Here is a 17,501-nt window from a genome sequence, read left to right as displayed (position 1 = left end):
CCTTGCTAGTGTGTTGGTGTGCTGAAGCGTGCCTTTTAACAGCAGTACCCTGACCCTGAAAGGCTGTGTGGTGGATTGACATTTGTCTAAGTGAGCTATGTTAAAGAAGTCATGAGAATTGCAGTCAATTAAATGTACTTTAAGAGTCACTTTCTGATTAACTTGTTTAACAACTGTATGTTATATGAACTAGTGCAATACTTATTTCTTGATACATTTAATCCAATTAATTGATGAAAATTAATTTATGATGTTGAGTAATATTTTTCCTACTATCAACATACTGAAAGTTAATCTTAGAGGTAGAGAAATAAATTAAAAATAAATTTAGTTGCCCCATTTATATATAAAATTCTTTATTAAAAATATAGTATAGACTTTAAGTGTCAGCCATGGGATATTTTATTTAAACTATGAACAAAGCCCTACAAAACTGAAAAGGCAGAGAGAATTCTAATACTTGAGTCTTCCCACCACAAAACCTCTGAGGCCACACAGCAAGATTTTGTCATGCTATTGTTTTTGGATAAAAAGCTAACAAATTGTGAGATCAAATAAGGACATGTGATGGATGAGTTTTCTTAGAAAAAGATATAATAGAGGTTCTCACATTAGTGTATCTCTACTCAATCTCTGTTTTAATTGAATACCATCTTTTGAATTCCCCACTTCACATATGATCTATTGGTCAAATGTTTACAATATTTGGTTCTAAATACTTTCTTTGTAATTTCTCAATTGTAATGCACCCTGCCCATGGCTTCAACTTTATTTAATAATTTAGGATTAATGTGTGGCAAAAAGAGAGCATTTCTAAATGGAGACTTCACTGACAAGATTAAAAATCTTTTTTAAATGTCACGTCCTGCAAAAAACCAAAAAGTTTAATAGCGAAATACTTATTTATTGATAGATTTAATCCAATTAGTTGATATAAATTAATTTATGATGTTGAGAAATGTTTTTGCTACTATCAATATACTGAAAGCTAACCTTAGAGGTGGAAAAATATATTAAGAATAAATTTGGTTGCACCATTTATAAAATTATTTACTAAAAATATAATATAGACTTTAAGTGTCAGCCATGAGATATTCCATTTAAATTATGAACAAAGTCATCATTTATTGTATTTTTAACCCCCATTTGATTAGTATAAGATTGTTTTTCTATTTTCAACAAATAACAAATAACAGAATGCATCTCTGCTACTAAATAAAATTAAGTTTGACATACACAAGCAAAGATCTCAGAACAAAGAGATCATGTTAGAGAGAACTAAGTTAACTGTGAATACTGTACTGAATTTATAGAACTTTTCACTAACCTGGGAGTTCTTTATATTACTTTTTCCACCAGGATTTTTCCATAGCACATACTTATTTGGAAATATTCAGGTTTTGTTGTTTTTGCTGTAATTGTTGTTCATTTTAATTTTTAATGGATAATTTCAGCCCAATGGAAAACTATTGACAGTTTAAGAGCTCCCCACTTTTTAAGCTCCTAAACTAAAGTAGAAGTTGTTTTATTGACTTGTCAAACATTTTCTTTTCAGACTGAGTAGTCTATAGTGATTGATGGGGAGGGGGTTTTGAAAGGAGGTTGAAATTATACAGGAGTGACTAAAGAATCATTTTCAGAACAAGAGGAATCTTTTTAAATTTCATAACCCATTTATTCACTATTTTATTTTTTCAACAACAATAAAATATAAGTTCTATGCAAAATGCAGTTCACTAAGCACTGGGAAATAAGTAAGCTTCTGTCCCTTTTCTTTAAAACCTCATAGTACAGTGAGGGTAACAGAGATATAAAAAGATAACCTCAATATAATGTAGTGGAGGTTAGAGCTGAGAAATCTACATGCAATGCAATTCAGTGAAGCTAAAAAATTGTGTCATAAAGGGGAGGCAACAGGTATTTTAGGCATCATTGCCACAGAGTATATTTTGCTTCCAGAATAGTGAAATCATGCAAGTGGAACTCAGGGGTATAAATGGAAGCAATGCCATTTGAGTTTGGGGTGGTAAGTTGGAAGATAAGAAAATTTGTTTCTATGTTAAGGTGTTTAAACTCTATGCTGTAGGCAATGAGAAGTTATAAATGTGTTAAGCAGATAAGTGAGTTGATAGGTAGTATATATTTAGCAATAATTTCAAGAATGCATCTGGGTTGAGAAATATTTGTGCCTGGGAGACATGTTAGGTGGTTTTCTAAAGATAGTAGGAATGAAGATATATGGGTAAGTTCAAGAGAGATTTCTAAGATAGAATCTAGGTATTGCTTTCTAAGAGGTCCTTAATTTATCACCACTCTATTAATTGTTTGTTGTAGACTAGTGCTGTCCAGTAGAACTTTCTGTGCTGGGAATGTTTCACATCTGTCCTCCCCAACACAGTAGCATGTGGCTGTTCGTGTTGACATATGACTAGTACGACTGAGGAAATGAATTTTAATGTTGTTTAATAGCTTCATGTGGCTAGTGGCTACAATCGGAATATAGACTACCAAAGCATTCATTTACTTAACACATTTATTGATAATTGACCCTGTGTATGACACTATGCTAAACAATAGTTTTATAGAAGTTTTTTTTGAAAAAAGACATTATACTTGTACTCACTGAGTTTACAACTTAGTAGATGATATATGCATTAAACAAGGAAACACAGAGATGGTGTTTATATAATTGGCAAGTGTGGCAAATGCTATAATAAAAATATGCTATAATAAAAAAAATCACAGGGTGCAATTAGAAAAAATGAGTGGAAGGTATCTCTGAGAAAGTGGCTTTTGAACCAAATGTTGAAAAGGATTAGGAAATTATATGGCAAAGATGGCAGGCATGGAAAAGAATATTCCAGGTGGACTATGCAACTATGCATCTGTAAAAAAGAAGAATCTGTTACCCTTTGAGACAGCATGGGTGGATCTGGAGAGTATTATGCTAAGTGAAATAAGCCAGTCAGAAGAAGACAAGTATCACATGATCTCACTATTATGTGAAATCTAAAGAATAAAGTAAACTGACAAACAAATAGGTCCAAAGACATGGAAGCATGCCACAGACTGATAGATCTAAGAGGGAAGGGGGTGGGGGCAAGAAGAGATTAACCAAAAAACATATATGCATAAATGGGTAATGGACACAAACAGTAGTGCTGTGAAGGCCAGGGATGGGATGGGAGCTGGGTGGAGGGGAACAAAAGTAGGGGAGGATGGAAGACATCTGTAATAATCTCAACAATAAAAATAAACTTAAAAAAGAATATTCCAGGCAGGAAAAAAAAACCACATGTGAAATCTCAGAGATGGGTTTTTCAAAGCATTTAAGGAATTAAAAGAAATCCACTGTGACTGGATTATAATAAGTGGGAAATTATCACAATAGTGACTGTTTTCCCTTTAAAACATACATACAATTTCAAAAGTCTCCCAAAGCCTTATCTTTCTTGTTTATAAATTACACTGACTGACATTGCCATGTACTAGTCAGTCTATTGACTCCACCATGTACTAGTATATGCAAGTCTGCAACAAGTTCCTGTCCCATTAGGACTTCCATGCATTTTAATTCCCCCTTAGTCCTATCCCAAAGACTTTGGTACTTGCCCTATAGACAAGGTCTCCTATGTTCTTAGTAATTGTGGTTTCCAGAAGATAAGGCAGAGATTAAGAAAATGTACAAAGAGATACATTCTGAAATTTGGGACAAGAGACACCAAAAATTTTATGGGCATAGATTTTATATTTGGACATGTTGAACTTGATGTGGCTCTGGGATATGCTGTCATAATATCCACTTGAAAAATAAGAACCAGCAGTAGTGTCTAGAGACCAAGCATGTCAAACTCAAAGGCTAACACGGGCCAAGTAAACAAGGTTTAAGTTTATGTGAGCCGCAAAAAAACAAAAGCTTCAATTTTCATAGAAACGTAGGTTTATTTCGATAGAGACATGCTGAATACAAAGAGCTGAAATAAATGAGTAATTGTTAACATAAAATAATAGAACATTTTAATAAAAATTAATATTTTGTCTTGAACATTAACTTACTAGACACTGAATAACTGCACAAATTAATAAATGTAATGCAAATGAACCTGTTTTTCTTGTTCTCTGAAAGCAAATTATTTCCTGTTGTGCACACTTAAACAAGTCAGTACAATACTAATGACATGGCAATCGGCTCCTAAAATATTCGCTGCTGGTATTAGTGGAGAGAAATGGTGCACCTGCGCTTAAGGCACATAAGGGAAATGAATGCAACATGATTATAGTAATCAGTCATTAGCGAATGTTGTAGTTCATTATTAATAATTATGTATAACAGGATATTGTAAAAATTAAGTTATGAAATTTTTGTTAAAATGTTTCTTACATAATGTTATATTGGCTGGACTGCAAAAATATTCATAGTGGGCCGCATGCGGCCCACGGGCCATGAGTTTGACATGCTTAGTCTAGACCAAGGGTGGGCAAACTTTTTGACTCGAGGGCCACAATGGGTTCTTAAACTGGACCGGAGGGCCGGAACAAAAGCATGGATGGAGTGTTTGTGTGAACTAATATAAATTCAAAGTAAAGGAGCGGAGGGGAGAGCAAGAGAACCAGATAGAACAGCCGGATCCGGCCCGCGGGCCGTAGTTTGCCCACAGCTGAAGACTCATGAATTTGGAAATTACCAGTATAGTGGTGGTTCTTGAAATCATTAAAGTGTCTGAAATTGCCCAAGAAAATGTGTAGTGCAAGATCAAAGAGAAAGGACAAAACCTGAGAGACAATGACATTTAAGAAATAACAACTGAAAATGTCTAAAAAGACAATTGAGAAGAAATAGTTTGATACCTAGTTGGAGAACTGGGCACAAATATTGTTAGAAGTCAAAGAAAAGAAGGAAAAAACTCCAAAGAAAAAGCAGTTGCCAGTAATGTCAACATCAAAAGGAAGTCAGGTAAGACTATGATTAAAAATCATATGGCCCAGCTGTAGTGGCTCAGTGGTTGAGCATCGATCTTGAATCGACCTATGAACCTAGGAGGTCATGATTTGCTTCCCCATAGGGGGTGTGCAGGAGGCAGCTGATCAATGATTCTCTCTCATCATTGATATCTCTCTCTTCCTCTCCCTCTCCCTTCCTCTCTGAAATCACTAAAAAATATATATATTTAAAATCGGTGTTATATTTGGCAGAAAGGATGATAATTTTTGCCTGAATGATATGAATATTCAACTTGAGATCAGATCTAGGTTTACATCTCTGACCTACTTCTTCCTAGCTCAGTTTCTTAACTTAGAAAATGAGGGCACCCATCTCTCCCATTACTCTTTTACCAGTCAAACAAAATGCTTATATGAGATCATATGAATTTGAATGTGACAGATATCGAGGAAGGTCCTGGAAAACTGAGGAAGGATGACTTATATGTTTGTTTTCAAGCAATTAACAATCCAAGAGACTGACTTGTAAATAATGTAAGTACATAGCCATACCTCAGTGAGTTAAATGTCAAAAATCATTTTCACACACCCATGTCATACATCTACATTTTTGGGGCCAGTTCAACGAACTGTGCTTAGAAGAGGAAGAGTGATAGTATATGTGTATTGGAAGGTTGGAGACAGGTTAATTACAAAGGTTACTGGAAAGTGTTAATATTTTATTAGTTTTAAAGGCTGAATATACTGTCATTATTTTGCCCTCATTTTTAGCAATATTGGGATCTTATTTCTGGACATAGTCAAAAGAATTTGGAGACATGTCTAGCGAAATTGTATCAATAATCTGAACAATGCAAATTTTGGACAAAAGGTATGGACAGGGAGAGATACTAAATAGTAAAGAAGCTGACTTGGAAGATAATTTCATAGGGTATGTTGATCAATGACAGTCTCAGGAGAAAAAGTACTTTCATCATCCACAGAATCTCTTTCAAATCCAATATGCTTATCATTGCACATGGCAGAACACATTTACTTATGAATTATCTTTCAGTTGTGTCAATACTTTCCAGTCAAACTACCTTTTTAGTTGTTTCATATTTAAAACTAGAGGCCCAGTGCACGAAATTCATGCAAGAGTGGGCCTTCTTTCCCCTGGCTGCCAGCACCGGCTTCCTTCCAGCACCTGGGACCCAGGCTTCCCTCACAGTGGGAGGCAGGGCCCCTGACCAATTGCATCGCACCCGCCTTGGCTGGCCTGGCACCAGTGGGTGTCATAGCGTGGTCCAGGGTGGTCGTTCCGCTGTTCGGCCACTTGGTCGATTTGCATATTATGCTTTTATTATATAGGATAAGGGACTTAGTCTAGAATGATTTATAAAGTCCTTGCCAGGCTCTGTGATTTGTTGATTCTGTAGAACAACCGATATTTTCAAGCACTAAATGGGGCACCTTATACTGGACTGCTCTCACAGGTGGTAAATTACACAGATCTGCTTGGTAAGGTAAGAAATGCTGACTGAACCTACAGGTGAAACAACATGAAATAAACCCACTGAAAAAATTTCTCTATTTACTTTGTAAGTTAGTCCTTTTAGATACTATTATTTCTGCTATGTGATGTTCATTGCTGTGTGTGTGTGTGTGTGTGTGTGTGTATGTGTCCCTTGAAGAACCACCCTGTAAGTTAATGTGTGGAAATTCCAGTCACTTCAGTGAGGTTTGCTTACAACTTTCCGCCACAAGGCTGTTTTGCATTATTTTTGGATTCTGTTCATTTTTGGAAGCATTGTCCATTAGCTTACTTGTGCTAGCCCACACCGGATTCCAGCTGTAGGTTATGCCAGTTCTCTTTTTTGTTCTGCAGTATTTCCTTTGTCCATGCCAGGAATTCAGTTTGGATGGCCCCTCACATAACTTGCCTAAGGGGGGCTAATTAATAGCCCTTTGCCTCAATTCCCCTTGCATTGTCTATTTTGATATATGGTCCTATTTGGACAATTGCTACCTTTGAAGATTTGTGTTTTTAGGCCGATGACACTTTCCGTATTTATTGATCTCCGCCAGGTTGTGGTTTTTTGCTTACGCTCAGCATGTCACTTACAACCTAAATGAGAGATTTAGAGCCCACGAGTTACAGATGTGCTTTTGCTCCACTACCATCTGTTTTCCTGTCAGAAATTCCTAGGCGAGGGTTTATGGGGCTGGCTCTAGCTTTTTATTATTTAATGAACTCTCATCTTACCTGAAAAAGACTGCAGAATATGTCTAGATTTACCTCATTTTAATCTGTTAAATCTTAGAAATGGGATTTTTTTAAATATTGTATATTATCCAAATCCTACATTTCTAATTTTTACAAGTTGTTGAAGTAGTTTGAAAAACATGTTCTCTATTTCAACTCTCCAATGACAAATCAAAAACAGTCATCTCTAAACACTGGAGTTCTTTTTAAGGGAAAATTATATTTTGCCTTGAGAGCCTCCACAGAGTTGATTGCTTTGAAAACTACTGCATTTAATACCTGCCATACAAGTTTTTTGCGTGCTTTTTCTTCTCCTCTCCTTTGTCTGTGATGTCTAAGTTTGTATAGTTGTGTGTTTTTTTTTCTATTAAGGTATTTCAAGATTATTAGAAGACGAAGTAGAAGACTATATATATATACACATTTTTTTGCTTTTATATTTTAATAGTCAGAACTTTTTTTGGCATTTCAATGAAACAGTGACATGATACTGTTATAGCATATTGCAAAGAAGACTCATAGGCTGAAAAGGAAAATGCAACATTTTCAATTGCGATTTGATTCAGTGGGTGTAATTCACTATTTTTCATTAGTTCAATAAACATATTAAAATATCTTGATTTAAGTTCTTCCTCTCAGTATAACCATCTATTTTAGTATAGTATATGGAATGCCCTTCTAAAGAGGCTCTTGAGATTTCATTCCAGGTTTTACTTAATATTTCTCTCACACATGATCATAATTTCAAGCTTCTAAATAGGCCATCCTGTATTATTATTACTATTACTTATACACACCATCTAGACCATCCATATTAATTTTACAAAGATTATAAAATATATCTCTAGAAAAAAACTCAGTGAAGATTGAGGCAGCACAGAGAAAAGTAAATTGGACAATTGCTCTGACATGTCAGTCGATTGATCATATCTCCAATATTTCCTGGTGCAACTGGGACTTGAGGCAATTTGAAGGCATATCTCAACACAACACTATTTAAGACCAGCCAAGTACAGCTTTTATTATAAGTGGCATATCAGATAAGCATATGAATGATGTAGTGAAATATAACATTGAAAACACAAGAGTATTAAATCGCCCTAATCTTATTTGTTGAATTTTAAAAAGAGTCAACTGTGTGTTTGCCTCACTGTGTCTTTTTCAGTTATGAAAACAAACACAATTTAATTGGTTTAGATTACTCTAGTATTTAGGTCACACTTCAAAAGAAGGTGGGCAGAGTTAGTTCAAGTTAAAATCTCTGAGATTAAATGTTATTGATGGGTTATACTGGTGAGAAGGTGCACAAAACATGCTTAGAGTATGGTTTTCAAAGTGTTTCAGGACATTCCTGCACAAAGATGCAAAAGAGCAGCATTAGGCAAAAGAACTAAACTTTAAGCAAAGGAGAATTTATAATCTCCGACTCTAGGATCAAACCATTTTTTTTTTTAAGTGCTTAATGTATGTCTTTCTCCAATGTTTATTGATTAGAAAAGCCTGGTATCCTTCAACTGAAATTCATCAGTATGGTTACAAATTTCTGAATACACATCCATATTCTAATAGAATACATGTCCACAAATATCTTGGAAATTTCACTGATTTATAAAATCATCAGGATTTAAGAGCATTGGAGCTGATAGTCAATCACTACATTTTTCCCAAGCTTCTGTTTCACAATATGCTGGTGAAAATGACAATATTTATAAAGTGCTGAGAGATCCTCAAAGAGGATAGGACACATAGACAAAATCGTGTTTAACAGATGAACCCAGCATAGTGACCCTAAGGTCAAAAGACACACTCAATAAGAGTTCATGTGTGACAGCTTGTAGCTACTCTACATGGCTATGTAAGATTTATAGGGACGTGCATTTGCTGGGACAGTGGAAGGAAAATGGAATCACTAGCAACCTGCCTCATGACTACTCTACCCTTTAACAGTTACTATGATTACAAGATCATAGTATTTCATAACATGCAGCCATCACCCAATCAAATGAAATACTATATTTTATGGTTGCTAAAAGATTGTAGATTGTGTTTTGTTTCATTTTTAATTTTTTCTTATCTTTTATATTAATCACTTTAAAATTTAAATATATATATATATATATATATATATATATATATATATATATATATATTGCAAGCATATAAAAAGCTATAGAGAATAAGAAAACAAGGACCCTCTGCACTCACCACCCAGACTGAACCCATGTGGTTGGGCTTGTTTACACTTAATTTCTTTGTTACTTTCATCTGCATCTTTGTGTAGAGGATGTCAAGGCTTTGGCAATCAGACCACAAAGAAGCTGTGATAAATAGAGTGGAGACGTGTAGGAGTGAAGGGTGACTAAAAGCTGCTGATTCTGACATCTTAATAATAAATCTATTGTGTTAGTGAGAGGTTGTGTTCTTTAGAACTTCACAAAAATAAGCAAGGAGGTGACACTTTAATACAAAAGTGGTTGCCTCCCTTTCAGCCCTCTTGTGGGCTTAAAGTTCTCAAGGAGGATTGTGTGGATTTGCAAACAAATCCAGGGACTGAAAGCTGGTCAACAAAGTCAGCCACTGACACTTCCCTGCAGGAGAAATACAACTCCTTGTGAATTGAACTTTGCCACCCAGGTCATGCTTCTGGATGTCTGTAAGAGTTACTATCCAGTCATTAAATGCTTATAATCCATTGCTGAGAGCTATTATCCCAGAAACTATACTTGTTTCCTTGCTGACAGCAGGTGGCTTTCATCTTTGACCTGGATTTTTAAAAATCTTTTTATTCCCGGGGGCCAGGGAATGCGGCTTGATGGGTAGGCAAGGATATTTGAAGATTCTTTTGTTTAAAGGATTGCAATTTCCATTTGTCAGGGTAAAAACTATGCAAGTATGGTATAAATTCCTTCTCTGCCCAACAAATTTAGAGCTAGTAAAATAGTTAGCATTTTTTTCGTGGTCTGTCTTAAATATGGATGATAATTACAGTTAGAAAGAGGGGCAGTATTTGAAAATGGACCTTTATTGTCATTTTTATCTAATAAAATGGCCTTTATTGTCACTTTTATCTACTAAAAGGAAGAATGTGACTGCTCCCTTTTATGATTAAGTAGTGATGTGTACACCTTTTAAAGGAATGTCCTCAAACAAATATTCAAGCTATCTATTCATTTAGCAAAATAATTTGAGCAACCACTCTGTGCTGTGGTAAAGCAGTAAGCCAAACATAGTTCCTGGAATTGTATTCATAATAGTTATATTTTTCCTTATATGTAAATTGAATCAACACTATTTTTGGTACTCATTGTTGATTCTCTTAAAATATACAATTAGGCAATGAAAATTTAATAAATATCTAAGTATGTAAGAAGAATACATTAAAATAGGAAGGTTTTAACTAGAGCTCTGCTTAGTACACCTAAGGCTCTGCTAAAAAAAAAAAATACATAAAGGCTTGGTGTGTGAATATAAAATGTTATAAATTAAGGGTCATGTCAAAGATGAAGAGATAACTTACCTTGTATTTTTAAAATCATTTAAAATATATTTCCTTTTTAATAATTCCAGATAATATATTTTCTCACTGAAATACTGCTATACATTGACACACGATTCGTTACATTAGGAGGAAGCATCAATATTTCCTCATTTATGTTAACATCTGGATTTATATTTATTAAATGACCTGAGGATATTAGCATTAACAATAACAATCATATCTAGATAAATCTGCCTTCACATCTGCAGACATATGACATCATCCAATAGCTAGCTGACACAGAGATTATTTTTATTATTGAGCAATGATAATTAATAGAAACACCTTATACAAAATATAATTTTAAGAGCAATTATACACATTTTGAGAAAGTTATTATATACAACATATTTTGTATTTATTTTCTTTAAAAAAAACTCTTATTTTACTTCTCTGCTAATTACCAAATCTTTTAGTAATTCATTGTGTACTAAATAACATATGGATGCTTTTTCTGGTATTAAGACCTTCTTTGATCTTATCCCAATTTACTTTTATAACATGTCCTCCACTATTTCAATGTATCCCATTCGTCATCAAAACCAAACTTGTCCTGGTTCTCCATATATGTTATGAATCATTCCACCTATTGTCCTTTCCCCCTAGTTTCCAGCACTTAGACTATTTCCTGAATTGATCTCTGCATGTCTGAACCTACCTATCATTTTAAAGACAGTATTAAATCTAATTCTTCAATGAAGCCTGTCCTCAATTTCCCACTAAAAATAAGATTCAAAGGAGATTCAAATTCATTGGCATTTATCTATAGTTTTCTCTATACTTTCCTAAAGACTTTCAGCAATTTTATCTTGTATTTTTAGTCACTAATTATAAAGCATATTTATTAAACACCTGGCAAGCAGGGTGTTAGTGACATATCTGGAGTAGATGTTGGGTAAAAGGAATAAAAAAGTACATTTTCTGGTGAGAATTAAAAATTATTAGAAAACCAACTAGATGTTATTTTTCTTTTTGTTATCACCACGTGTCAGCCATTCTAAACAGTAGCGGGGTCAAAATACAACTGCCATAAAAAAGTTTTGTTTGTCCAAGATCTAAATAGCTGCCGTGCTTACCATCATGTTTCTATTATGTATATGTACACATATCTGTATAGTCAGCCTCCACCACACATAAACTCAGCTGCACACATGTTCTAAAAGCAAGTTCCTAATAACTTGGAATTATTCAAATTTTAAAACAGTGAGACAGAGCAGTCTGTGAGGTGTGATATCTTGTTTGTTAAGTACGAATTTTAGTTCATGAGTGAAATATTTTATTTCACTTGGTCATCTTTAAATTTAAAAATTATCATTTTTAAATTATTCGTTATAACCCTAAAGGACAATTCAATAAAATTTAATTGTTAAGTAATAATTATGCAGAGCTATTGCTGAAAATAATTCTGTTGTTCAGAGGGACATAAAATGTGATTAACTCTGGGTGTCATGGTGTTAGGTGCTAAAGCTATAAAGATAACTAGGGTCTCCAGTCCTCTGGATCTTAATTGCCTTCTTAGATTTCCCCCAAATCTAAGAGGTTTTTGAGATTTGCTTTGTAACTGTCATTATATCATCTCAAAAATCGCATCTTTGTATTATCCATGTTAACACTAAAAGGGATCTCTGCCTCCTCCTCCCATTTTCTTAAAGAATAGCAGCTATTTGTATTTCAATTCTCCTGTTTGAAGTATTCATTTAGATGCTTTTCTGTAATTTAATTTAACTTTCAAAGATGAAAGAAACATTGAGAAGGCAATTCCTAAATGTGCAGCCTAGAAATTTGACAGTGAAGTTTGTATTAACTTTACAGATCGTAGATTACATGAAGGATAAAACTTTTAATAGAGTTTATATTTAAAGGCAAATGCATTAATGGAAATAGTGGTCCCAAAAGTAATTTTTGGAGATGAAAATTAAGTGCTTAATATATTTAAACTGTGAAACAGTCTCATTTTATTTATCATAAGCATAGCAGATCTAGTTGAGTCAAACAAAATTCATATTAATTTGGTGTTCATAAGGACATATTAAATTGGAAATAGTAAGTCTATCTTTTTATGGTGAATTATTCCATAGTTTAACTGTATTTGGTTGAATGACAGAAGAAACACTAAAAATTATTAAAGTCAGGCAAGAGTGAAAAGTGACATAAGCAGTCTTAGAATTCTGAACACAGTTTTTCAATTACTATCATGAAGAGATGAAGAGAACTATTACAGTAGTCAATGCAAGAGATAGAAGAAAACAAAATAAAAATAAGAGCTCTCTCCCAAAAGATTCAAGAAATGAAAAATAAAATCAAACCTAAACTGGGAGTGCTAAATGCCCACAAGAAAGTGCATTACCAGACCAGGAGAAAATAAAGGGAAGATAGAAGGTGTACTGAAAATCCATACAGAAGAGACAAAGGATGACTTATACCTCTGAAGAAGATTTTTATGAGGAAGAACCTGTAATTCTAGAAAGAGAAGTGAAAACCTCTCTGAAAATATTGGGAAGAAGTAAATCATCAGGGTTAGATGGGATACTGATACAATTATTTCAAGCCACTTTGTCAAAATCCTAACTAGAAAATGTCCAGAAATGTGGAAAACAAAGCAATGGCCTAGGAACTGGAAATATTCAATACATATCCCCATTTTGAAGAAAAGAGATGCCAAGGAGTCTACTAGTAGTAACTGTTAGGACCATTACTGTAATTCCTACACAAGTAAAGTGACCCTTAAGGTGATGCAACAAAAACTTCTACCTTACATGGCACAAGAAATTCCAGCTGTTCAAGATGGATTCAGAAAAGGAAGGGGTACTCTAACTGTAAGCATTTTTTAGATATGAAGTGCTGCAAAGAATTTCGGAAGAAGAAGATTAGTCTATGCATTATAGACTACAGTAAAGCCTTTGACTGTGTGAATCACGAGAAACTATGGGATGCTCTAAAAGAAATGGGAGTGCCTCAGCATTTGATTATCCTGATGTATAACCTGCATTGTGGACAGGACAAAATTCAGATCAAAAATAGTTTCCTATAGGCAAAGGTATCAGACAAGGGTCAATTTTAAGGCTAATAGAAAAAAGAACAAAAACAAAACCAAAAAAACTTCATTTGAAATATGGTGTTGGAGGAGAGCTCTACTGATAGCCTGAACTGCCAGAAAGACGAACAAGTGGGTCCTACAGCATTGTCCTATGTTGGGCTCATCATGAGAAGGCAGAGTTCTTTAGTAAAGACAATACTGGGGGAAATAGAAGGCAGCAGGAAAAGAGGAAGACCAAATGGGGGGTGGATTAACTCTATAAGAGAAGCCATAGGCACGAGTCTACAGGAGCTGGGCAGGGCTGCTGCGGACAGGATGTTGTAGATATCACTCAGTCGTAGAGCCACTAGGAGTTGGCACTGCCTCAATGACATGTAATACACACATGCCTGTTTATTCCATTTAATTGATTTAAATGCTTAAAAAAACATTTTAATGAAATAATACAGAGTAAAATAAAATATGGAAAATCAAGATTGCTTTAATATGTATATGTTTATGTTGCCTTGGAGTTTAATTAGTAGGGCAGTAAGTTTGGAAAATATTTTTTAAGTCTATACCAAAGCATATTTCTAAAGATGCAAATATTGACCTAAATCATATACTTAATATACAAGTCAGTGCTAGCATTTATACAAGTTTAATATATTTGAACACTTCACACATTTGTCATTTAGTCATCAAAATAACCCTATCTCAAAGCATTAATTCAATTTTATCTATGAGAAAACAGTTTTTAGTAGGTCATTGAGCAAGAATTGGCAGAGATGGGAGTTGATTCCAAGCCTGCCTTATTTACTTGTGCCTTACACGCATGTACTCATTCAGTGGAGGTATGCTGCTTACATTGAATTAATTTAACCATGAGAAAAGCATTTAATGTTGGGGGTCAAAACTGTCTTTTCTTTTTTCTTAGTTTTTATTTATTTACTTATTTTAAATTTTTATTGTTGAAAGTATTACATATGTACCTTCCCCCACCTGCACTGACCTCTTCTCTTTTCCCTCATTTGAAAGTTCAAAGATTGGAATATGTAGGCTCTCTGTCTTTATAAGCAATGACATTAATAGACACCTCCTGTCATCACCACCATTTTCAGTTGGTGATTGACTCATAATGGTAAATCTGTATCTTTATTTCTTTTCTTTTTTTTTTTTTTGTCAGAATGATGTAGGAGGACAACGCAGCCTGATAAACAAGTGGACAACTTTTCTTAAGGCCAGATTGATTTGCTCAATTCCTGGAAGTGATGGGGCAGATACTCATTTTGATGAGCTCCGTAAGTCACGTTTCATTTTTTCTTAAAAAAAAAAAGTCTTATTGCCTAATTATTTCAGCAATTTATTTTATTTTAGCCCCAACTGCCTGATTATATAGCCCAGTACAACTTGAAGGAGTAGTTCTTACTAAATTTTCACACATAAAGAATACAGATGTGCTCTAGGTCTGTAATGAAACAATTCTTCCTCAAAGTTAAGAGGGAAACAAAACTACAGCAAGAGACACTGTAGCTCTGAGAGAACAATGCCCATCCATGCATTACCCATGTAGTCTTTCACTTTGGAAGGAGCCACTCTGTATACAGGTAGAAAGACCTTGGGTTCCTTATTCTGTGGATGCCCCCTGCTGGAGAGCATAGATTTGGTGAACTCTGGCCCTCCCAACTTGTTAATAAAAATACTAATTTTTTTTAAAAGAGGGGGGAGGGGAACATCTGTAATACTTTCAACAATAAAGGTAAAATTTTAAAAATTTAAATAATAATAATAATACTCAGAGAAGCATTAGACAGCTTCTTTCTGCCATCCCCCCTCTTTACTCCTCTCAAAGCTAATACAAGAAGGAACTTTTTCAGTTTCATATAAATTTAGTATTATTAGCTTTTATCTTCTTGAATTTGTCTTTGTTGGCAATATACAAAAGGTTGTATCATTGATGACTTTGTCAGGATTGTATTTTATAGTATTAAAGCATATATTCAGTATTCATGGATGATCTCTAATGTTAACTATAATTATGCTCACATCTTAAATAATCTTTTAAAAATATTTTTACGCATACTTTAGTATCAATGCTGCACAAGTAATTAGACAAGCAATACCACACAGGAGTTAACTTGTGCAGCTATTTTCATACATTTACCAAATAGGTAACTCAGTCACTAATAAGTTGACGTAATTACAGGACAACACTTTTTACAGTGGTGGATAAAAATAGCCTATGTTTTTAATTTCTATGTGAAATCACATACTCCTAATTGTGAATAGTGATGGAAATTATCAAGCAAACCATTCCATTTATAGGTGATGGAAGTGAACACCTAAGAGGTTAAATGTCTTATTCCATGTCACATAGCTAGTAAGAAAACCAGTCTTTTACCCTTACTTTCTAATGTAGTAATGTAATGACTTTCACTGTTACCTTTATTTTATATACTGTTTAGAGTTTCAGAAATATTGTATTATTAAATAAAAAAAGCAAACATGTTAACTCAAAAACTAAAAATATAGTGAATCATTATTTTTTTTCCCGTTAATAGAAGATATTTACTTACTCCCCACAAGAGATGAAAGAAACCCTGTAGTATATGGAGTCTTTACCACAACCAGGTGAGTTAAAAAATGCTTGTAATTCTTCTAGAGAATTGTTACATATAAGTAAGAAAATACAGTTATATGTTTGGTCCCTTCCTTTTGTGTGAAAAAAATATACTTTTTTTTTTCATTTTCCTTTTCACCTAGTGTTTCCTATAAATCTTTTAATGTCAATACATACAGTGTCTCTTTGTTCTTTTTACCCCAGTAGAGTGTCCTCTATGTATTTGTCACAGTTTATTTCAATAGTCCCCTTTACATAGATAGTTCCACTGTTTTCAGACCTTTTCTAGTACACATAATGCCTCAGTGACTAAACTTGTGCATATGCCACTTCTCTATGAGCAGGTATATCTGTGAGCTAAATTCTCAGACTAAAATGACTGGGTACAAAGACATATGCATATACTAATCATAATAAACATATCAAGTTATGTGACATAGAGGTAGTAACACTAAAGAACTACATGTCTCAGTTGTGTGGCTAAGCTGTAATCAGGAGATGGGACACTCTTTTAAAATGTCATCACATGCTGTCTTACTTGCACCTCCTCATTACCCTGGGAAGCTGGGAGTTTGGCTGCCATTATCACCATACCATCACTGCTCTACGAATATAGGCAAAGGGAGTTTGTATACTTAACATAAAAAGAGGAGCCAATTAGTAGTAAAAATGGGACTAGAACTAAAGATCATTTCCTAATTGTTATCCTGTATTATTTTTTTCTTTATGCATACTACCGTTCGGTACTTGTCATTGAATCTTGTGACTTCCTTAAAGTTTTCCTTGCACTCATGAAGCTTTCTTAAAGAGTATATGGACACTACTTTATCTTATGGAGTATTAATTGTATTTAATTCAGTAACTTACATTGGGCCATGTTCAAAGTATACCATATATTACTGCTTACAGTATAGTATTTGAAATACTTTGCATTTTTTCCACAGCTCCACTATCAATTTTTATCAATGTATATTGATATTATTATTGGAGAAATTGGCAGTATTGCTATGGGTACTAGAAAAATGGTCTTCCGGCCTCCTTTTGATTAAATCTTTAAAATATTTTGCAGGCAAATGATAATTTCATTTCTGTGGCATTATCCTCATTTACATATACATTATACCTTATGTATAAACTAAAA

At 34.0% G+C, this 17,501-nt stretch overlaps 1 protein-coding gene across 1 annotated transcript in view; it reads left to right on the top strand.

Annotated features, from left to right (window-relative positions):
- SEMA3D (semaphorin 3D) overlaps window positions 1–17,501 on the top strand; it is a 198,202-nt gene that overhangs the window by 144,329 nt on the left and 36,372 nt on the right. The window contains exons 9-10 of the mRNA XM_080667041.1: window positions 14,927–15,041; window positions 16,302–16,371. Of these exons, the coding sequence (XP_080523167.1) occupies window positions 14,927–15,041; window positions 16,302–16,371 (185 nt within the window). The remainder of the gene's footprint in view (window positions 1–14,926; window positions 15,042–16,301; window positions 16,372–17,501) is intronic.

The sequence above is a fragment of the Plecotus auritus genome (genome assembly GCF_963455305.1).
Source record: "Plecotus auritus genome assembly, chromosome: 4".
Taxonomy (NCBI): Eukaryota; Metazoa; Chordata; class Mammalia; order Chiroptera; family Vespertilionidae; genus Plecotus; species Plecotus auritus.
The sequence above is the reverse complement of the archived record's forward strand: the minus strand, read 5'-3'. Positions and strand labels throughout refer to the sequence as shown.